This window comes from Schistocerca gregaria, chromosome 1 (assembly GCF_023897955.1).
Source record: "Schistocerca gregaria isolate iqSchGreg1 chromosome 1, iqSchGreg1.2, whole genome shotgun sequence".
NCBI classification, from domain to species: domain Eukaryota; kingdom Metazoa; phylum Arthropoda; class Insecta; order Orthoptera; family Acrididae; genus Schistocerca; species Schistocerca gregaria.
In genome coordinates, this window is record NC_064920.1 from 382,390,397 (window position 1) to 382,414,038 (window position 23,642).

Sequence of the window (23,642 nt, forward strand, 5' to 3'; positions counted from 1 at the left end):
CTTCTATGACAATCATAAGGCTTCATACAAACCCCATACGTTTTGGTAAAGTAAGCCACAAACTGTAATTCCATTTCAGGTGTTTCCTTGCCCATCTTCTCCACACCCTACATTGATGGAGTTTGTACAGATGTTCACAATGGGTGTCCAGAGAGCAGGCCTGGAAACAGATTAGTACTGTCTAAGTCGACTAAGCACTCCCAGCTGTACCAAAAAGAGAATGTGCAATTCCATTGTATTCTCTTTGGGGGTAACTAAGAGTCATAATTTGTAGGTTGCAATCATCAGTTGGTACAGTTGATTACAGGCATCCAGTAGCTGTTTTCTGTGGTCAAAAGAATATTGAAAAAGAGGTTTTTGATTGAAGAAACACTAACATGCAAGTCTTGATGGTAGTGTTAAACTTTTTTGAGCAGTTTACACGAATAACAATAAACGACAATAAAATCAGTCATCAGCTGCTCAACTGAAATATTTTAATGTACGCAACCAGTTTCAACAGATTAATCACTCATCTTCGGGAATCTACAAACATAGGAAAATACAAACGACTTCCTAAATTTTGTAGACTTCCGTAGCTGACAGATTAATCAATCGAAACCAGTTATGTGCAACAAAATAATTCAATTACGTAGCTGATGACTGATTTTATTCTGAGAAAATTATACCACTGTTGCTGCAAAAAGTGAACAAAGTCAATAATAATAACACACATTTAAAGAATTATCATACCTGAACATGTGAAAAATATTAGTTTTCGGTGCTATGTCACTTGTTGAAGAAATTCTTGAATGCTGAGGCAAGATGATTCTATAAACTTCTTTTGGGCTCATTGGTGTGGAGCCAAGTATTATCATCACTTCAGGCACTAAATGGTTGTTACACTGGTCAAGTTCCTGGCGCACATTCTAAAAAATAAGTATGATTCCCCTTAAACTACTTTTCATGTAATTGTAGTATAGTTCATTACATTTAAACATTAGTTTGACATGTAAATTCACACTGTAACCTCTATGTACTGTAAAACCATACAAAATTAGTAGTCATGAACGATAGAAGGTAACAGTTTAATGACAGTGCTGACAGGATGATAGTGGTGGAGGGCTGTATCGTTTGGAGCAGGATAAGGAGGAAATTTCCACTTGTTTCAGTACACACTTTGTGAGATTCAGGGAAACCACAGTAACATTAAAACTAGGCAGTCATATGGGGATCGACTCTGTATCCCTGGATGAATGTTGTTCATGTTGTTGGAGTGTCATTTGGGTTCTTTTAATGGCCACTTATTTCATGATTCCATCACTGCACAAGTTTCGAGTGGTAGGGATGTGAGGAGAAAAGGACTGTTACTTTCGTATACGACATCGCTTCACAAAGAAACTTTATAAATGCTAAACAAGGGACATTAAATCTCTTAAATGAGGAGAGGTAGTGGTATATTAAAGATAAAATCTGTGAACATCTGGCAGGTGTGAGATCACCTCCTCCAAAGGCACATAAGTATTACAAAGCATAGAATCTATCTGCATCAGTATGTGCACAGCTACCATTTCCACTTCCAGTAAAGTACTTTAAATGTGTTTTTGTGGAGAAATGCACAAATTCCAGTGGATGCCCTCGAAGTCTCAGTTCGATATTTGTAATAGGCTTTGCAATATCTACCAAGGAACCCCTTGAGTGGTCACAAGCATTGATGTTAGGTTTAACACTAATCTAATTTCTCCACTTCCCACTCTTCTTTTGGTATACTTAAATCCATAACATTTGCTCATCAGACTATTCATTCCATTCAATAGGTTCTGCATTTCTTCACTTTCACTAATGACAGCAATGTCATCAGAAAAGCGTATCATTGATACCCTTCCACCCTGAATTTTAATCCACTCCTGAAACCATCTTTTATTTTCATCATTCCTTCTTCAATGCAGAGGTTAAACAGTGGGGGCAAAATATTCCATTCCTGTCTTACAACTTTTTTTAATCCAATTCTTGATATACCATCTTAGTATTCCCTTTTTTTTCTTGTACATATTGTATATTACCCTCCTTTCCCTATAACTTACTCTTATGTTTCTCAGAATTTCAAACATCTTGCACCATTTTATGGAGTCGGATGCTTTTCCTAGGGTGATAAATGCAATGAATGTGTATTGATTTTTCTTCAGCCTAGCTTCCATTAGTAACTGCAACATCAGAAATGCTTCTCTGGTGCCTTTACAGTTTCTACAGCAAAACTGATCATCTAACAGATACTAATTTTCTTTTCCATTCTGCTGTAAATTATTCTTATCAACAATTTAGATGCAGGAACTTTCAGCTTATCATGCAATAGTTCTTGCGTTTATCTGCCCTAGCTATCTTTGGGATTGTGAAACGATATTCTTCCGAAAGGCTGACAGCATGCTTCAAGTCGCACAGATTCTACACACCAACTTGAGTAGTCATTTGGTTGATATATCTTCCAACGATTTTAGAAATTCTAAAGGAATGTTGTCTATCATTATTTGCTGCCTTATCTGCACACAAGTCTCTGTTAAACTCAGACTCTAATACCTATCACCAACCTAGTGCAGTGGAAAGTTTAGTGACTGTTCCTGGCACAACACAGATAATGTAGTCAGGTAGCATGGGGTACTTCCTCTTTCACTGGAGAGACTTGTTATCTCCATCACTGATGTTGAGAAAACTGCTTTCTTCAGAAATGGAAAACTGAACTACAAATGAACAATTCAAACCTATATAAAAATGCACATTTAATAAAACTGACATTTATGTATGGGTAATTTAAGTGTGCATTGTCTCTATATGTGTCTAGGCTGTTGTATTTCGAAGATAATTACTTTAATTGCAGCACCCTCACATTTTAATTATTGAAGGCTTGTAGCAAACATTGATGGGTTTGCCTTTCTAATTTGTAATCTAACAGCCATCTAATCATCTTTTTGATACAAGGAACTTTTATATAGGTTATTCAAATAGGAGGCCTACTGTAAATTTTAAATTGTATGCTCATGCAGAGAACCATTTTAGTTGGCAAAGCGGAGATTGTTCATGTGTGTATTTATGATTTATGGATCAACTTTCATGGTTAAATAGAGCAGGACAGGGCAAGTAAACAAAGGGTCAAGATGTCAATCTAAAGACAAGTTTAGTGCCCTGGAATCTTTTCTGAAATAATAAATCTTTAACATCTATGCACGTACAGTGTGACTGATAACTTTATAGAATATGTAAATAAGGTACAGATATAAAAGAAAAAAGTCAGTGATTTATTTGTAAATATTTTGGCAGGTGCAGTTTTGCATCAGCCAAACTATACTGTTACAGTCTGAGAGAGGGAAAACTTAAATTTATAGAGTTATTTACAGTAAATAGATTGCAGTGTGTATAAACATAACATATCAGTAATAGAAAGTGTGTACTCTCACTTCAAACTGATCACACCTGGTAGATCGTAAGGTTTATTATTTACTGTTCGTATAGTAAGTAAGTGATATGTCAGGAATTAAATGTGAAGGTATGTTACAGATGTCACCTCTGAAAGTAGGCAGAACATAACAACAACACTTTGGAACTACCAAAAATGAAGGTCTCAATACATCATTCAGAGTGCCTTTTCATACAAATCCACTGTAACAAGGTTCTGTAGTTGATGGTAGTCAAGTATACAATAGTCTAAATATGCAGACATACTTTGCTCTCTTTGAATACTTCAATAAATTCACTTAGATATTTTTTCTTTAAATGTGTGTTCACACAGCACTGACACCTTGTCACTGATTAAATAATTTAATTGTATAGATAAAACAGCTACTCCTCACCAAGCAGCGGAATAGCACACACATGAAAGAGGCTGCAATTAGGTAAGCTTTTGGATCCAGTGGCTCCTCCTCCAGGCCAAAGGGAAATGAAAAGGAATGAAGGAAAGGGACTGGAGAGGTCTAGGAAAAGCGGTAGATTTCTGAAAAGCCACCCAGAACTGCAAGCCTGGGAAGATTTCCCGCAAGGGATGAGAAGGAAATTATTTTGTCAAAAATTATTTTATTATTTTGTCAAAAATTGATTGTTTTCCTCGTTAATGATTAGTTCAATGCAGCTCTCCACAATGGTCTGTCTTGGACAAGTCTTTCTATGTCTGCATAACCACTGCATTTACATCAGCCTGAATCTGCCTACTGTAGTCAATCTTTCCCCCCCCCCCCTTCCTATATAACTTTTAATCCCCCCTCCCCCAAATTACCTACTATTCATGACTCAGGAGTTTACTAGCAATCTACCCATTATTAAAAAAAAAAAAAGTGTAATGCGTCCTTTTCTCTTCAATTTGATTCAGTACTTTTTTATTAGTTGCTCAATCTTCGGCATTCTTCTGCAGAACCACATGTCAAAAGCTATTTAAAATTATATTTGATGTTAACGCAATCTTTTCCAGAAAAGACTTTCTTGCTATTGTCAGTCTATATTTTGTATAGTTATTTCTGCTGCTGTCAGTTATTTTGCTGTCCCAGTAACACACACTGTCTAATACTTACATTGACTCATTCCTTATCTACTTCCCTAAGAATCACCTGATTTAATTCAGCTATAATCCATTACCCCTGTTTCACTTTTATTTACATCTTATAAAATCCTTTTAAAACACTATAATTCTTCTCACCTTATCTTCCAAGTGCTTTGCCAAAGGTGTTTCTGACAACTGTATGTTTAGCAAAGTGCAAAGCTCTTATATCTTCTTTGTTAACTGAAATTCACTTTTCAAAATTTTCCTCATTTCCTTCGCTGCTTGTTCATGTACATATAGAACAATAGTGATAGGCTTCAATCTTGCATCACTCCTTTCTCAATTATTGCCTTCCGTTTTGTCCTCTGTATCTCATGAGAGCAGTGTGGTTACTGTACAAGCTGTAGGTAACATTTTTCTCACTATATTTTATCTTCCCTACGGATTGGCTTCTATGAATCATTCCATCACCTGTGTTAGTATTTTACAACCATACAAGAGTGGATAAAAAATAATGCCTCCAGTACCACAAAAAAACAATAAAGATATAACAGTGGAATTAGTACATGTCATAGTCTGAACTAACTTCTACACAACACTATCATTCAACATAGTCATCAGGTGTTTTTATACATTTGTGGTATCACTGAACCCAGACATCAAAACAAGTTTTGAAATATTCACAGTTTTGCTTCTTGAATATGATTTTAAAGCTACTTTAATTTCATCTATGAAGAAAGTGTACAGAGATGCTTTAATGGATGATGAGTTTTGGTGACAAACAAATGGACATAAACCATGCAGCAGCTGGTCAACATTTGCCACAGATATTAACTGAGGATCTGCTGTTGAAGGGATTTGAGGAGAAGACTAACTAAAGCTCACAAAGAACTGTAAAACTTATGTAACCACACTTAAGAAGCTTAAGGCTGCAATAATACACACCCTTACATATTAACTGTATTTTTCTTACTTGTCACTTCTTCTTCTGCGTGTTTTTGCTTTTAGGAAGCTTTAATAGTCGAGTGCTATTAAGTGTTCCATAGATTTCGTGTTTGTTTTGAGTACAGTCAGAGAGTCCCTTTAGTCAGCCATAGTGCTAGTAGTGCTAGTGTTTGTTTTGAATACAGTCCAGAGACAGGTAGTGCTATTTTCCTTGTTTTCTACAAGGAGTGGTTAGCAATCACAGTTTAGTCAATAATCAACCGCCTTTAGTGAATTAGCAGTCTATTTAAAAGTTTATTAACACTCTATAGTAAATTGATTTCTTAGGATGGATAGGATGTGTGGCTGCTGTGTACGGACGCAGGAGGAGCTGGCCACTCTTCGCGAACAGCTGAGCGTGTTGATGGCCGCGGTCAGCCGTCTTCAGGCTGCTGCCTCGGAGTGTAGCGGCAATGGGGAGTCTGGTGTTACATGCTTGACCCACTGTCCCTGCTGTCGAGACATCTTCGCGGCTACCGGGCGCGGTTGGGCCACCCTCTCCCCAAGGGGAGTGGCGGGTTCAGCGGCGTTCGCGGCGCATGAGGCGGAGGGTCAATGTGGAGGCTGACCGTGAGGCATCGCCCGCTCTGCCTGTGAGTGGACATGTAACTGCTCCTTCAGCAAGGTCCGAGCAGGCACATGGGGGGAGGGGTTTATTAGTTATTGGGAGCTCCAACGTTAGGCGGGTGATGGAGCCCCTTAGGGAAATAGCGGAAAGGTCGGGGAAGAAGGCCAGTGTTCACTCTGTCTGCTTGCCAGGGGGTCTCATCCGAGATGTGGAGGAGGCCCTACCGGCGGCGATAGAGAGCACTGGGTGCACCCGACTGCAAATTGTTGCTCATGTCGGCACCAATGACTCCTGCCGTCTGGGTTCAGAGGTCATCCTCAGTTCGTACAGGCGGCTGGCAGAGTTGGTGAAGGCGGAAAGCCTCGCTCGCGGGGTGGAATCAGAGCTAACTATTTGTAGTATCGTTCCCAGAACCGATCGCGGTCCTCTGGTTTGGAGCCGAGTGGAAGGCTTAAACCAGAGGCTCAGACGATTCTGCGGAGAGCTGGGGTGCAAATTTCTCGACCTCCGCTATCGGGTGGAGAAATGTAGGGTCCCCCTAAATAGGTCAGGCGTGCACTACACGCCGGAAGCGGGTACGAGGGTAGCGGAGTACGTGTGGAGTGCACATGGGGTTTTTTTAGGTTAGAGAATTCCCTCCCTAGGCCCGACAAGACGCCTCCTGAGACGCGGCAAGGCAGGAGTAGGCAAAATGCAACAAGGAATAACAATATTAATGTGCTTATAGTAAACTGCAGGAGCGTCTATAGAAAGGTCCCAGAACTGCTCTCATTAATAAACGGTCACAACGCCCATATAGTACTAGGAACAGAAAGTTAGCTGAAACCAGACGTAAACAGTAATGAAATCCTAAACTCGGATTGGAATGTATACCGCAGAGATAGGCTGGACAGTGAAGGGGGAGGCGTGTTTATAGCGATAAGAAGTGCAATAGTATCGAAGGAAATTGACGGAGATTCGAATTGTGAAATGATTTGGGTGAAGGTCACGGTTAAAGCAGGCTCAGACATGGTAATTGGATGTCTCCATAGGCCCCCGGGCTCAGCAGCTGTTGTGGCTCAGCACCTGAAGAATAATTTGGAAAATATTTCGAGTAGATTTCCCCACCATGTTATAGTTCTGGGTGGAGATTTTAATTTGCCGGATATAGACTGGGAGACTCAAACGTTCATAACGGGTGGCAGGGACAAAGAATCCAGTGAAATATTTTTAAGTGCTTTATCTGAAAACTACCTTGAGCAGTTAAACAGAAAACCGACTCGTGGCGATAACATATTATTAGACCTTCTGGTGACAAACAGACCCGAACTATTTGAATCAGTTAATGCAGAACAGGGAATCAGCGATCATAAAGCGGTTACTGCATCGATGATTTCAGCCGTAAATAGAAATATTAAAAAAGGTAGGAAGATTTTTCTGTTTAGCAAAAGTGACAAAAAGCAGATTTCAGAGTACTTGGTGGCTCAACACAAAAGTTTTGTCTCAAGTACAGACAGTGTTGAGGATCAGTGGACAAAGTTCAAAACCATGGTACAATATGCGTTAGATGAGTATGTGCCAAGCAAGATCGTAAGAGATGGGAAAGAGCCACTGTGGTACAACAACCGAGTTAGAAAACTGCTGCGGAAGCAAAGGGAACTTCACAGCAAACATAAACATAGCCAAAGCCTTGCAGACAAACAAAAATTACGCGAAGCGAAATGCAGTGTGAGGAGGGCTATGCGAGAGGCTTTCAATGAATTCGAAAGTAAAGTTCTATGTACTGACTTGGCAGAAAATCCTAAGAAATTTTGGTCCTATGTCAAAGCGGTAGGTGGATCAAAACAAAATGTCCAGACACTCTGTGACCAAAATGGTACTGAAACAGAGGATGACAGACTAAAGGCCGAATTACTAAATGTCTTCTTCCAAAGCTGTTTCACAGAGGAAGACTGCACTGTGCTTCCTTCTCTAGATTGTTGCACAGTTGACAAAATGGTAGATATCGAAGTAGATGACAGAGGGATAGAGAAACAATTAAAATCGCTCAAAAGAGGAAAGGCCGCTGGTTCTGATGGAATACCAGTTCGATTTTACACAGAGTACGCGAAGGAACTTGCCCCCCTTCTTGCAGCAGTGTACCGTAGGTCTCTAGAAGAGCGAAGCGTTCCAAAGGATTGGAAAAGGGCACAGGTCATCCCCGTTTTCAAGAAGGGACGTCGAACAGATGTGCAGAACTATATCTCTAACGTCGATCAGTTGTAGAATTTTGGAACACGTATTATGTTCGAGTATAATGTCTTTTCTGGAGACTAGAAATCTACTCTGTAGGAATCAGCATGGGTTTCGAAAAAGACGGTCGTGTGAAACCCAGCTCGTGCTATTCGTCCACGAGACTCAGAGGGCCTTAGACACGGGTTCACAGGTAGATGCCGTGTTTCTTGACTTCCGCAAGGCGTTTGACACAGTTCCCCACAGTCGTTTAATGAACAAAGTAAGAGCATACGGACTATCAGATCAATTGTGTGATTGGATTGAGGAGTTCCTAGATAACAGAATGCAGCATGTCATTCTCAATGGAGAGAAGTCTTCCGAAGTAAGAGTGATTTCAGGTGTGCCGCAGGGGAGTGTCATGGGACCGTTGCTATTCACAATATACATAGATGACCTGGTGGATGACATCGGAAGTTCACTGAGGCTTTTTGCAGATGATGCTGTGGTGTATCGAGAGGTTGCAACAATGGAAAATTGTACTGAAATGCAGGAGGATCTGCAGCGAATTGACGCATGGTGCACGGAATGGCAATTGAATCTCAATGTAGACAAGTGTAATGTGCTGCGAATACATAGAAAGATAGGTCCCTTATCATTTAGCTACAAAATAGCAGGTCAGCAACTGGAAGCAGTTAATTCCATAAATTATCTGGGAGTACTCATTAGGAGTGATTTAAAATGGAATGATCATATAAAGTTGATCGTCGGTAAAGCAGATGCCAGACTGAGATTCATTGGAAGAATCCTAAGGAAATGCAATCCGACAACAAAGGAAGTAGGTTGCAGTACGCTTGTTCGCCCAATGCTTGAATACTGCTCAGCAGTGTGGGATCCGCACCAGGTGGGGTTGATAGAAGAGATAGAGAAGATCCAACGGAGAGCAGCGCGCTTCGTTACAGGATCATTTAGTAATTTCGAAAGCGTTACGGAGATGATAGAGAAACTCCAGTGGAAGACTCTGCAGGAGAGACGCTCAGTAGCTCGGTACAGGCTTTTGTTAAAGTTTCGAGAACATACCTTCGCCGAAGAGTCAAGCAGTATATTGCTCCCTCCTACGTATATCTCGCGAAGAGACCATGAGGATAAAATCAGAGAGATTAGAGCCCACACAGAAGCATACCGACAATCCTTCTTTCCACGTACAATACGAGACTGGAATAGAAGGGAGAACCGATAGAGGTACTCAGGGTACCCTCCGCCACACACCGTCAGGTGGCTTGCGGAGTATGGATGTAGATGTAGATGTAGATAATCTTCCACAACCCAAATGATTGTGAAAATGGGCTGGTTAATGGTACTTCATGCACTCTACCAGACCTGATTTGGGCCTTTCTGGTTTCTATCTGTTTACTAATTCAATTACTTGGATGAGGTTAAAACAGTTTTAAAATTATGGGTCAAGAAGAAAAACTGCTAATTTTTCCAAATTGGTTTTGAAGCCTGGGTTCAATGATACCACAAATGTGCACAAATTCATGGTGATTATGTTGAACGGTATTGGTGCTTAGAATACAGTGCAGGCTATGATCTGAGATAACTCCACTGTTATATGCCCATTGCAATTTTTTAATGGTACAGGAGGTATTACTTTCTGATCCAGTCTCATAGAGCTGTTCATGCAGTAATGCTGACTGTTAGTATCTGCCTTATTTAGGGTTGAGATTATTGCATTGCTGATGTGTGATTGTATTTCATGTGTGTCATATACGGTACACAACCAAGGGAACATTTGTGTTACTGTTGCTTCACCCAAGAATCTTCATAATGCTGAAGGAATGTTGTCTACTCCAGTTGTCTTATTTTGAGTTAAGTCTTTCTCAGCTGAGGCAAATTCTTCCTGCAGTATTGCATTCCCTGTCTTATCTTCATTAATTAATTCTTCTCTTTTTGAGTAATTTTTCTTTATATAGCCCTTCCAAGAGTTCATTCCACCTTTCAGCCTTCCCTTCTTTGTTTAGTCCTGGCTTGCTATCTGAGCTCTTTTTTGTATTTACAGCTGCTTCTTTAATGTTCCTGATAGTGACCACCTCTCCTACAGTCAAGCATATGTTTACATGCTTTTCATTTCTTCTCTAATCATTCCACATTGCTCTTCCTGTCAATGACATTTTTAGGTGAATATATTCCATTTTGCTTGTTTTATTTGCATTTTTACACTTTCTCCTTTCAACAATAAATTTTAATCTCTCATGTGTTATCCAATAATCTCTCCTAGGCCTTGTCAAGTTTTTACCCTATTGCCTTTACTACTACTACTACAGTTCTCAAAGCTGTTCATTCCGCTTCTATTGTATTCATTTCCTCGGTCACAGTTACAGTCAGAATCACTATCTGTGATCTCTCTAAAGCCCTGGATAATCAATCACTGGTTGTAACACTGCCCAAACCACCCAAATAAAAACATAAATCAGAAATACTGACAGTATATGATGGTCCCCTAAATTAAATCTTCATACACATTAACAAAACATTTTTTTTTCTTTAGCTCACTTCCTGTAGGTATTAACTGGTGAGATAATTGCAGCAAACTTTTCAGTATTTTCTAACACTCAATGAACCAAAAGCGCAATAAGTGTACCCAAAATGTTACAAATCAGTGAAAAATTGGTGCACCATAGTGATGCAGCTGTTTTAAGTTTAACAACTCCTGACATGTAAGGAAAATTATGTAATACCAACTTCAAAATTTACACTCATAATTACTTTTAATTTTGGGCCTACCTTAAATATTTCTTCCAACATTTCAAATGATTCAACAATTTTTTGATATTTTTTCCACTGGGTTCTGACGTCCCGAAAGTGAACACCACGCCCCTGTGGAGGGTGGAAAAAAAAAGTTATTTGAGTCTTACCACATACATTTGATACTAAAGATCTCTCAGTAATGGTAATAACATTAACCCTAGTTCAGACAAACTGGCTACAATTGTGTACATTAATTTTTACTGTGTCTTAACTGCAACAGAAATATTTTTGCACAATAGAAACCTAATATACACGTTTGTCAATGTTCAACCTTTTCATCGCACTCAAGTGCTGCCACCTGTTGTGCACCACTATAAAAATATGAACAAATGAATGTAGCAGTGCACAGCAGCTTGGGACCGTGAGAACAGATGGAAATGGTTGATCAACTAATAAAATGAATGTTGTTATTATTTTACACAGTGATTATTGAATGATCAGTTCATTTATTACAACAGCGAAATTAATTATTTCAGTCCACAGAATGAAGCCAACTACTTCTATGCACACAATTGTTACCATGAGATCTGAAGCACAACATGTGATACAACCTAAAACTTTTACTTTTACTTGATGTGAAGTGGTGTTCCAAATGTTTAATTGTTATACAAACAATTTTTAATAGTTTTCTTTGAGACTTCTTCAAAACAGATATGTCTGTTGTATTACCAGTAATTGTTATAATGAGTTACAACTAGGATGATTACTATATCATTCAAGCTTCAGTTATCGCCAATGCGGTTAGATCTTTGGGGTCATTCATCCTAGTGCGACCGAAAGTCTTTGGCATGAGCGGTGTGGAAGCTCTTTGGGACAGCATAATATGGTTTTAATGCAAGCTGGACAAAGAGACTGACTATAAGCTCTGTACTAGTTCTCTGTTTAATAAACAATATTGTTGTGATTGGGTGTGTAAACTTTACTTCTTACAATGGTCACTCCACGTCAAACGTGAATAAGTACAAATTTGTCTTCAGACTCAATTGTGCTTACTACATGGTGAAAATGTGGCCACTGTACACGACATCACTGGGCACAGTATCTACATCAATGAATTCTGCTCACAGGAATATAGTGCAGGATCAGTGTGGACACTGTGTGAACCAGACTGTGAAAATTGAATGTGCAAATAATCCATTTTGTTACCACTAACCAACAGTGGCACAACATAACAATGATGGCAGCATACAATGAACCCATTACCTGTCTTAAATCCAGTGAATTCCACAGACTCCTTTCAGTGCTTTCTAGATTCTAATCATTGCTGCAATGCCATGTTCACATCACCCGCATCTTTCATGCCATGCAGTGTTTTTCAAAATTTGCCATGCAACAACTAATTATACATGAATAATTGGCAGCCATCTTTCCTCACTTCACAGGCACAGTGCAAAAACCAGTAAAATGACGTGGTCGGGAGGCACTCAGTTCAAAGTAGCACTTTTCGACACCAAGAAACCTAGCTTGAGGTTCATCATCATATAGTACATTTTTCAGACAACTGGCAATTTCAATGACCAATCAAAGTATATGCACACAATCAGCCACCTGGATCTAATTTATAATATTATCAAGTTGCCTCTGGCAGGGGATAGATACGAGATGGCCAAGGCAATGCTGTTAGAGAGAATCCCATATGCTGGAACAGCACCTTCAAGAGGTCATGATGGATTCGAACTGGGTGATAGTACATCACATCTCTCACACCGCTTCCGCACCTCAGCCTATCGTGCTCTTATACCGGTCGCCATGCTGTGGGCTGTGTGGTTGATCAAGATATTGACACACCTACAGCTCACCATGCTCATGAATGAGGCAGAGATGATCACAGGGCACTGGGCTATGGCTGACATAATGTTCACTGTAATTCACTATAGGCAAAAAGTAGCCATGTTCCAAGATTTGACTCAGTAACACATACAACAGACCCCACTCCCAACACCACACGACCACAGCTGATGGGACAGAAAGTGCCACAATCACAGCAAGTAGCAGCACTTCTCGCTGCCTACACATGTCAACAGCATCATCCAGTTTGCACCCACTCCAGGTCCTGCTCCCTGCCAGTATCATATGCAATTCGGCAATGCTGTATGCAAATGCCTGGATCCTTACTGGAACCCAAACTCCGTAAGTGGGTCATAATAGGCATTTCAGTCTGAAGTGTCTCAACAAGTCACCTCCAATTCACCAGAAAAACTCACAGACACATCCACCTCAGCTGTTGCACATAAATGTCTTGTCGACTTGGACAAAGCATCAAATCAATACCTACTAACAGACATGGGTTTCCATGTTAGCTCACTTCCATGTTCCAACTTTTGAGCCTACAACTACTCTCACATTTCAGGCTGCCAATATCTCCAAGATTACTATACAAAGCACCATTGCAAACAAAGTTTACCTGTCTGGCACATTCCAGTGTCCATAGGCCTTCCTGGTTACCAACATGGTAGAACCACTCACCGGAATAAACTTTTTACACCATTATCAGCTCTCCCCTCACGTCTTACAGTCCACGTTCATTCACCACAATGAGTATAAGCTAGCTACTGTAGTGCCCCCAGAATTTTACAAAAGTCTGGAGACACTTGTGTTCCAGCCGTTTCGAACACGCGTTATTTTAAAGAAGGGCGTAAGGATGAGCATGGGATACTGCACCCATTTATTGTTTGTGCAGGTGAAATTGGAAGGGAGATAGTTTGTCAGCACTGGCAAGTGTTCAGCGCGATCTGCGAAGAATAAACACATAGGGCCCGGAAGCTCCGTGGCTGGCTGCAAAGAGTAATGTAGCTTTGTATTTTTGTAAAACAAATGGAGTGACTCGAGATAGTGACTGTTTTAGAAGACGTTGAACTGCTGTTGAGAGTATGTGGACTGGACGTGGATAGTCAGTCACGATAAAAGCTTATGTATTAATTGCGTTCAAAAATGTGTAATTAACTGATCTTGGGTGCCTGGTAATGTGTGGGCTTACATTATAAAGTTTAGTTGTTTTTTGTACGAAGTGAAAATAAATATGTTCTGGGGCATTGAATGATATTCCACGAGTAGCATATTTTTAAATAAAACGAGAGAGAGAGAGAGAGAGAGAGAGAGAGAGAGAGAGAGAGAGAGAGAGTGAAAATTTCCCCTTCCTAGCAGTGAAATCTTCGGAGAATCGTCCGGTGCTAGCAGAAGAGATCAGCGCTGCAAGAAAGCAGAACCCACATTCTTCAACAAGTAAGTCCACGAAAACGCTTAACATTACACCGGGCCACTGCACTACATCTCTTCCATGCCTCCACAAACAGCACGAGTTGTGCTCTCCCTCAATCACACTGTCCCTGGCATTCTCCACTAATGCGCCAAACTTTCAGATGACTTTCCCATACAAATCGACACTATACCGCTTGCAATGTGCAGACACAACCGCTCCATACATAAAACGAGAGCTTCAACTTCGTACTGCTGCCACTGCCATGGCCCTAGCAGCTGCACATGAGCAGCTGGACACAGCCCAGCCCAGCCCAGCCTCCCTCTCCAGCACACACGACACCAACACAGATGCTGACAGTGATTCCAGGATCAGTAAACTACAGCGCGCACGGTTTGTTAACAGTGCTACCGAACCCACCACCTCGTGCAGATACACATGTGCCTGTGTTGTTAGTGACGAAACCATACACTGATTAATAACCATAGACAGACACCCAGTTTGACACAAACCAAGACTGTTTGCACCAGCAGATCCACAATTTGCCAAAGACGCAGAAAACAAACTCCATCAAGCAGGAATTTTTTTCCCGTCAGATAATCCCTGGGTCTCCAGAATCAAACTCATTCCTAAGAATAACTGCTCTACCAGCTTGTGCGGCAATTACAGGGTCCTCAGTTCTCATCAGACAGCATATGGCAGCTACCTCATTCGCAACATACAGAACTTTACATATGCCCTCGCAGGCGCTACAATTTTCAGCATGATCGATTGCTAGCATGGCTACCTACAAATATTAATCTACCCCGATGACATCCAAAATTCCGCCATTACTGCTCCGTTTGGATTGTTTGCGTATCTCTTTACGCTGTACAGGCTTGAAAATGCTGCACAGACTTTTCAGTGGTTCACTGACTTTCTCCTATTCCTCTTCACCTTCTGCTATATGTATCTTGACAACACACTCATTTTCTCATGTGGCGTAAACAAGCTCTCATGGCACCTGGAATAAGTTCTAGCCACACTGCAGGAGGGCGGAATGGTCATTAACAAGGTGAAATCATAACTTCAGCAGACTGAAGTCACCTTCCTTTGGCACATTCTTACCACCACTGCCATCAGACCAACAAATGAATGTATACTGCTGGTGCAAGACCTTCCTCAACCAGAAACATACCACGGCCTACAATGATTCTTCAGGATTCTCAACTTTCACCTCTGACACCTCCCACAGGCAGCTGAGTTGCAGATCCCACTAAAACACTTTGAAAGGCAAAAACAAACAGAGGAAGAGGAAATTACCTTGGCCACAGAAATGAAGGGAACTTCTGCCACGCTAAACTGCTCAAACTGCCTCATTCAAACTGTTACAATGGTGCAGCCACAACTGGATGCTCAATTGACACTTACACTGGACATGATTGGAGCAGTTCTTCAACAGACTGTTAATGATATGCCACAAAAACTTTGATCTTTCTCCAAGAAACTCTTGGCTACACAGTCAAAATGGTCAGCATTTGACAATAAGCTGGTTGCAGTTAACCCCATTGTGCCTTATTTCAATGAAGACATCGAAGGTCGCCTTGTAACAATATTTATAGATCAGAAGCCTTTGACTGATGCCATTCGCATGTCATCCACAGATTCTAGGCCCCCAACATTTCCGTAACTTGGATCTTATTGGCCAATACATGAACAATATTTGTTGTGCGCACAGAGCTGATAATAGCATCACTAATTATTTTTCATGTCTTACAGCAAACTCCGTTCAGTACCACTACAAATGCATGCCACAAGAATTAACAAATGATTCTGCCATTCAACTGCTTACTGATGGAAACACAAACCTTCTGACTGAACAACACACTTTGCCTTTGACAACCACCACTTCATTTTGTGATTCTCTGTGGAAACCATGCCCACTGGGACCCCTCAGCATCGATGTGAAGTATATGATAGAGTTCACAAGCTCAGCCACCCTGGTGCCAATGCAATGCAATAGATGATTATGGAGCATTTTGTGCGGCCTAATGTAAAACATGACCATTGCCATTAGACACAATGCAGTTTACCTGCCAAAAAAGCAAAACTGGGTGTCACACTCAACCTATATTAGGCAACTTTCCCGTCCTGACAATGCATTTCAAACATGTCTACACTGACATCGGCACAAGACAGCCCGAGTCCAAAGGATTTTGTTATTTCCTCTCTGGCATTGATAGAATGGCTTGCTGGGTGGAGGCAGCCTCCTCAGCACACTATAGAGAGGGCTTTTGTCGAACTACAGGTTGCACGCTTTGCATACCTGAACTTATGACTGACAGGGGCAGACAGTTTGACACAGCCCTTTTCCACACCATCTGCCACCACTGTGGAATCAACCATATGCATACCACTGCTTACCTTCCACAAAGCATTGGCCTGGTGGAGAGGTGGCGTGGAACGATGAAAGCGGACTCGTGTGCCATGGGGACCTATGGGCCGAGGTACTTCCATGGAGGCTACTATGCATACAGAGTGCACATAAAGATGGCCTTAAGGCTTCGCTCACCAAAGAGGTGTATGGAGAACCGCCTGCACTCTCTGCAGATTATACTCAGCCTACGTCCAACGTTGGCGAGTTTGATCTTCCACAATTGGTAGGACTCATGAGAAATCATATTTATCACAAACGAATCCTGTGCCGTTGCCACACTCCACAATGAATGTATTCATTTGTGGAGATCTCTAACACTGTGACAAGGTGATGCTGCACAATAACACCACAAATCCCACATTGCGAACTCCTCATACCAGGAACCCATACCTTTGACATACTGATTAATGAGAAATCTACCACTGCCTCCCTTAACCGTCTTAAGCCAGTGCAGACACTGCAAGACAGACCACCTCCACTGTCACTGAATGTGGAAGATGCCTATCTCAACAAACACAACACTCACACACAACGCTTTACTTCGGCCGTCACAAGAGCTATGCAGCACTGCTGTGTCTCTGCACAATCTGACTAACCCATCCACACCTCCAACGTCATGGTAGTCATGATACGGTCACACTAGATGACCACCGCAGCACCCCACCCCCCTACGACACGTACAGCTTCTGCCGTGCTACATCTTCCTCTGAGAGAAATTATCTGATTAAGCTTGATGCAAGTGCCGGCCACAGTGCGATCAGGCACATATAATCCCACATTCTCCACAAGAAACAGCACAGTCAGACCCCCTGCAGGCATCACACACGGGTACGCGCACCTGCACCATCACAAACAGCAATGCTGCCTGGCACTCCTGCACCTTCACCGTACCCCACAGTGCTTTGTACTCCCAGTGGGAGGCTCTGTGGGGGCATTTGTCCTAGTGTGATCAAACACCTTTGGTACGAGTGGTCTGGTAGTTCTTTGGGACAGCGCAATGTGACTTCAGTGCAAGGTGGACAATGCGATTGACCAGATGTTCCACACTAGTGCTCTGTTTAATAAATAGTACTCTTGTGATACGGGTGTGTTGTCTCTGCCGGCAGCTTACAAGTGCTGTAGTATACGACTTTCTACAGGTCTACTGTATATCATTATATACACAAAAGTACTACGATTATTGTTTGTTATTTTATAACTTTTAGGCTCCATTTATCATGTCAAAGATGTTGTTTTAGAGATGGTAATAAATGGTGAGGTTTCAATTTATTGTTAGCTGATGAATCACATACTGATCTAGAATCTTTCTGCACTTCCAGGAGAAAAAAGAAATGAGAATAAGTGCTGGTAAAGTAAATTGGAAAGAAACCAATGCTCAGACAAAATCGGATAATGAAAATGATGTGTATAATGACAATGACAACAGTGATAGCAATATTCAAAAAAGTTATATATTTACCGAGAATGAAATTAGGGACATAAAATACATTTTATCAGAAAGAAAGGACATCAAAAGGCATTGTTATCTGATTTCTACATTGGATTTATATTCGCAGTGGGAACAACATATTAAAGGGTTACTTTCTCCTTCAATTTTTTTCAGAAAATACATTCCCAATGACCTCTTCAGCACAATGGCTGATATGGCAAACACACATGCTTTGCAAAGCAGAAAGATTTGCAATTTTAAACTGACTATACCAGCAGAACTCAAAACACTATTTGGAGTTCATAGATTTAACGGAAATCTAAAATTTCCCAGAGTTCGACTGTGTTGTGACACAACATTGAAAATGCCATTATTCTTTGACAGCGTGTCCACAGACAAATCTTTACAACTGAGAACAAGTTTTAACCTTGTTACCAGCATGGCTTTATCAGTTGAAAATAAAGACAGGTTTTACAAAGATGGAACTATCTATACTGCCCAGTGTAACAGATGTATTGTTACCTGTGGAGCTGGAATTAGTAGCTGATGAGGCAATGATCCTATATACAGGACAGCTCTCTGTAAAATAGGATGTGAAGTATAAGACAACTCAATGGGGTATCAAGAGTGTACATGTTATGTGGGAATAGTGGACATGTTAAGGATTTTATTCTTTATATGGGAGCACCAACTCAATGTCAGAAATCTTCATTGAATGCTTTTGGGCATGGACTAAAGGTTGTTTTTTTGGTTAGTGCAGAGAATGAAAAAAGAAATGAGGCAGAAGATAAATTTTGCTCAGTTTTTCCCTCCATACAAACTTTTCCAAGCAATTAAACTAGAAAACATTTGTGTTGTTGGAACTGTCAGAGTCAAGCGTTCTGTTAATTTCTCTCTAATAATGGATAAGAAGGCACAGAGAAAGGAAAGACAATTTTTAGAAGTATTGGAGCACAGATGACACAGCACTGCTAAAATCAATCTACAACAAAACAGTAATTCCAGGTTCAAATTTTATTGAGAAAGTGACACAGTCAAATGCTGGGACAAGAAAAAAATGGTATAACATTTTTTTTGCAACAAGGTTATTAGAGATGTGTCACAAGCTTCAATTTAGGAGGGATGTGGAAGGAGCTCGGTAACATCCATTTCAAAGGAAACATCCTGGCATTTTTCTTAAGTAATTTAGGGAAACTACAGAAAAATTAAACATGGATGGGAAGCTGGAAAGCCTTCTTCCGAAATCCACGTCAAGTGTTTTCCCACTGTGTTCAAATTACCATGTATTACAAAAGTTATATTTCAGCAATTATTACACGTTCCTTCTACACAAAGGGCTATTGATGAGTTACAGTATGCAGAGGGATCTGTAACAGAGCTATATCAGTACACACATTTAACACTTCTGTAGACCACTTGCATTAGTGACCAAAACAGTGAAACATTTTATTGCACGAAGTGATCACAGTCCCAGAAGAATTCTCAGTGAAATTAGGAATTTTTAACTCAGGTGAAATCCTTAGTACCGTTACAACCAAGGGGCATAACTAATATTTTCTGTGGTCTGTGACAAAACAGAAAGCTGGAATTATCTTTTAATTACGCCTATCAAAATAAATTCGCAATATATCAATACAAAGGGACATCATGGGTGTGTTACACACCTTGTATTGCAGAAAATTCTGTACTCAGAGGATATATAATGAAAGACAGTACAACTACATCTACAAGCTGCATATGGAACTTAACAAAGATTGTCATTTCTCGAAGGGGTTTTTATGGTAAACCATGAAGTGCATCACAAAATAATTTTCAGTTATCTGTAATGAGTCATACAAAAAAGTGTTTTAATCATCTAATTACATAATCATGTCCTATCATCATTAAGAGTTAAAAAATTAGAGAGTTTTACGTTCTATTTCCAGACCCTGAGAAAGATGCAACTGTTTGGGGATATTGTCGCAAATATATTGCGGTTTTTGCACATTATCCCAACTTCCCTCAAAAGTTCATCACGATGAAACTGCATTACGGGCATTTTCTGTATCAGTTGAAACGTAAGCTTCAGCCAGCCCCCCGTTTTCCATAAGTGGAATTCTGTGGTCAGTTAATTTTCATGTACAGTATTTAGTGTAATATACGGGCATGCAACACGGAACAAGATTAAGTACTTTCGAGGAGAAAAGGTAAATACGACAGAAAACATTCTCACTTTCGTTGGCGCATCTCAGAGGCGTTAAGCAAATGATATTACATCTATAAGCAGAATGAAATAAATCAATGAAAATTTCCAAGGAAAGGCACAAGCATACTGGCTTGTAAAATATAACGCGCCAGCACGACCGTTGAGTACGGTAGCAACAGACAATAAATATAACCAGGTTTCGCATTAAATTTAGATGAACTCTTGTAAAGTCAGTACTTACTGCACCCTCTTTACTTTTTGAATCATTGAGTACTGCTTTGCCTTTCAAGGCGAGGTCCATTAAAAACTCGTAAGTGAAAGGTATTTGCTGTCGTTGATATAGTATATATTTTATGGTTTTTATTACAATAACGGAGCTTGGTTCATGAGAAGGTGTCATAATATTGACCGTAATCGGTTTACATAAATCATTAATCCGCGAACATCGCGTTTGAGTGGCCATAGTTTCACAAAAATGACATTCTGCTCTCTTCACTGACAAACGGAGACACTCGTACTTTTCAATCCTAAATATTGCCGCCTTTGACGTGTACCAAAGATACAGTTGCCTTCATTTGGTTCCAATAAAGGTGGCTGTGGTCCAATGATCTCTACAGAGATCACTGACTGTATGGGTACGTTAAACACAATAAATAACACACAATCGGAATTGCTGTATCAGAACAAAATTTATTTTATAGCTTGCAAACATTTACACAACATTAAATCGTGCACAAAACATGAGTGAATATCAGAGCCAGTGAACTGTTCTGATTGGTGCAAACAGCGATCTACAATTTAAACCACAGGTACACATTACACTCGAACACAGCAGAATGGATCGCCAGGAATGTAGGGGAACTGGTATCGAAATCGACGTCCGACCCTAGCGGCAGTAGTACTGATTTCTGCGGAGTGTACTTTCGAGGTGAAGCTGGCGGCTCTTGGTACGGTGGGGGTAGTGGCAGCGCTGAAAATGGATATCGCTGACCCTGCTCGTCTCATTTGGTGGCAGGGGAGTGGGGTATCGAGTGAGTAGGCTGTCAGCTGGTAGCTGATACATTGGCTTTATCTTTTGAGTGACACAGTCGTAGGTTTACATCTATAAGAGCTGCATACATGTTCATTGTGCTTCAAAACGTCTTATCGGCGAGTGTAAGGAGGTTTATACTCTGCTTCTCCGACCGAGAAGAAGAATTACATTGGTAAAAGGAAATATTTGAGAATATAGATATGTGGACTCATTGTCCGCTGCCAGGACAACAGCCTCATAATTTCTAATTCGCGTCCGCGTAAATATTAATTATTGTAGATTCTGCTTGGACGTCGGACTATGTAATGAAATAATAGCTGCTGCTCTGAAAAGGTTTACTACTGCCAGTAGCAATCTGCATGAGAAGTAGAATATGGCAGACGAAACTTCCTGTCAGGATAAAACTGTGTACCGGACCAAGACTCAAGTCGGGAACTTGCCCTTTCGCAGCAAGTGTTCTACCATCTGAGCTACGCAAGCACGACTCACGACCCATCCTCACAGCTTTAATTCCACCAGTATTTCGTCTCCTATCTTCCAAACCTTCAAAAGCCAAAGGTCCCGAGTTCGAGTCTCAGTCTGGCACACAGTTTTAATCTGCCAGGAAGTTTCATATCACCACACACTCTGCTGCAGAGTAAAAACTTCATTCTGAAAATGGTTGATAATTGTCTGTCAGCAAGATGTTATTCTGGAAAGCTTTACAGGTACTTACAGAAATTGGAAGCTTTTTAGCTGGTCAGCTGTGAGAGCAGTAATTATTACTTTTAAAATAAACACAAGTACATAATTTTCAATCAATGCACATATCATTAACTAAGAATTACAACTGCTCACATAAGCGATGACCAAGGCAGAAGAGAGTAATCTAACTGGAGAAAAATAGAAAAAAAGAATTAATCGAAAACAAATCATGAATAACTTACAAAAATTCAGACAGACAATTTTGTTGATTTTTATCACAGTTACTGATGTACATAGGAAAATAAATCAATGTATCGTTACAAGTTGTAGTGGGAAGTGGGTAACGTCTGTCCTTAACATGTGAGCAGGTCTTCAATTATTATGAATGAGATTGTTGGCTTCTCTGTGGCGGTTTCGGGTGAAGCTTTCAGTTTAAAGTCTTAACTTGCTGCAGTAGGAACAGTGGTTTGTGCATGGAGAGGGATTGTTGTGGTAAGAAAAACCCTAACGTCAGGTTTCCACATGTAAGTCAGCTCACATATGGGAGCATTCCACTTGCACACTGTTATGCCAATTATCCATAAGATGCTGAAATTAACTGTGTTTAACTTTATTGCACAATGTTGCTTCCACCAGTCATCGTCTGTAAATTTCAAAAACTGCAGCAGTGTGGATCTATTCTCATTCTGCTATCGTTGTTGGACGGTATATGTCTTGAATCATTTGTTTATGTGTTTGAGCAGTTAGTGTCCTGAAAAAATTATTGGCTTAGTATCCAAATACCATGATAGAATCACATTCTAGCCCTCAGAAATCCCTTGCAATTACTTATTTGTAATAAAATATCATGCCATTGTTTTAAATGACGAACTGGATAATAAAAGTAATTTAGCTGAGTGTGTGGACTTGACGAGGGTCATGTTACTGCAGAATGACCTCTACTGTAAAAGTATGTTATATTTTAATATAATGATAATAGTTTTCTTGCTTCACTCATTGAGTTTAAATGTGATGGTGAACTTGAAATACAAAATTAATTTGTGCCTTTAGAGAACGTTATTCTTGACCATAATTATCCTTATGTAAATGCAAAAGTGTCTGCACTGTGGCAGTCATTGAGTAACAATTGTTCTGCACATTAGTACAAAGTTAGGTTACAAAATAAGTACTGTACCAGTAAAGGTTACGTTTGCAGCATCTGTGACCCATCAGAATCATGATTAACTCTAAAAATAAAAACGAAACACAACTTTTGAGAAAAAAACCTTACTTTCTGGTGTATCTTCAGTGTATTGTAGACAGAATCTAAGTATTTACAACAAAAAATTAGAAGTAGCGCTCTATGGAATGCAATGCTTGTACTGAAATGATGATTGTCTACAGTTGACAGATACCAAATGTTACTTGTACTTTAATGTGGGCTGACACAGAATCTCCCATGAGTCTAGCATATTTTTGTATAGAATTAGAAATGTGGCCCAAAAGGAATTCAAAATTGATTTTACACACTCTAAAATGATCTTCGTCTCTGGCAGATGGCTCTGTTATTAGTGTACTGAATATCACCAGATGATTTCTGTGCGGTGCCCTTTTCCTTAGCCAACTTCTGTGAGTCTGTTTTTCTTAGTCAATGTTAGTGCAAGCACTT

General features: G+C 40.3%; 1 protein-coding gene across 1 annotated transcript in view; it reads right to left on the reverse strand.

The window, feature by feature from the left end:
- The window catches only part of LOC126348287 (MAD2L1-binding protein), a 45,277-nt gene extending 24,451 nt beyond the window's left edge, over positions 1-20,826 (reverse strand). The window contains exons 1-3 of the mRNA XM_050002342.1: positions 20,519-20,826; positions 11,028-11,120; positions 733-908 (exon numbers count right to left, since the gene is read on the reverse strand). Coding sequence (XP_049858299.1) covers positions 733-908; positions 11,028-11,120; positions 20,519-20,740 — 491 coding nt within the window. The 5' untranslated portion in view covers positions 20,741-20,826. The remainder of the gene's footprint in view (positions 1-732; positions 909-11,027; positions 11,121-20,518) is intronic.
- Between the last annotated feature and the right edge of the window lie 2,816 nt (positions 20,827-23,642).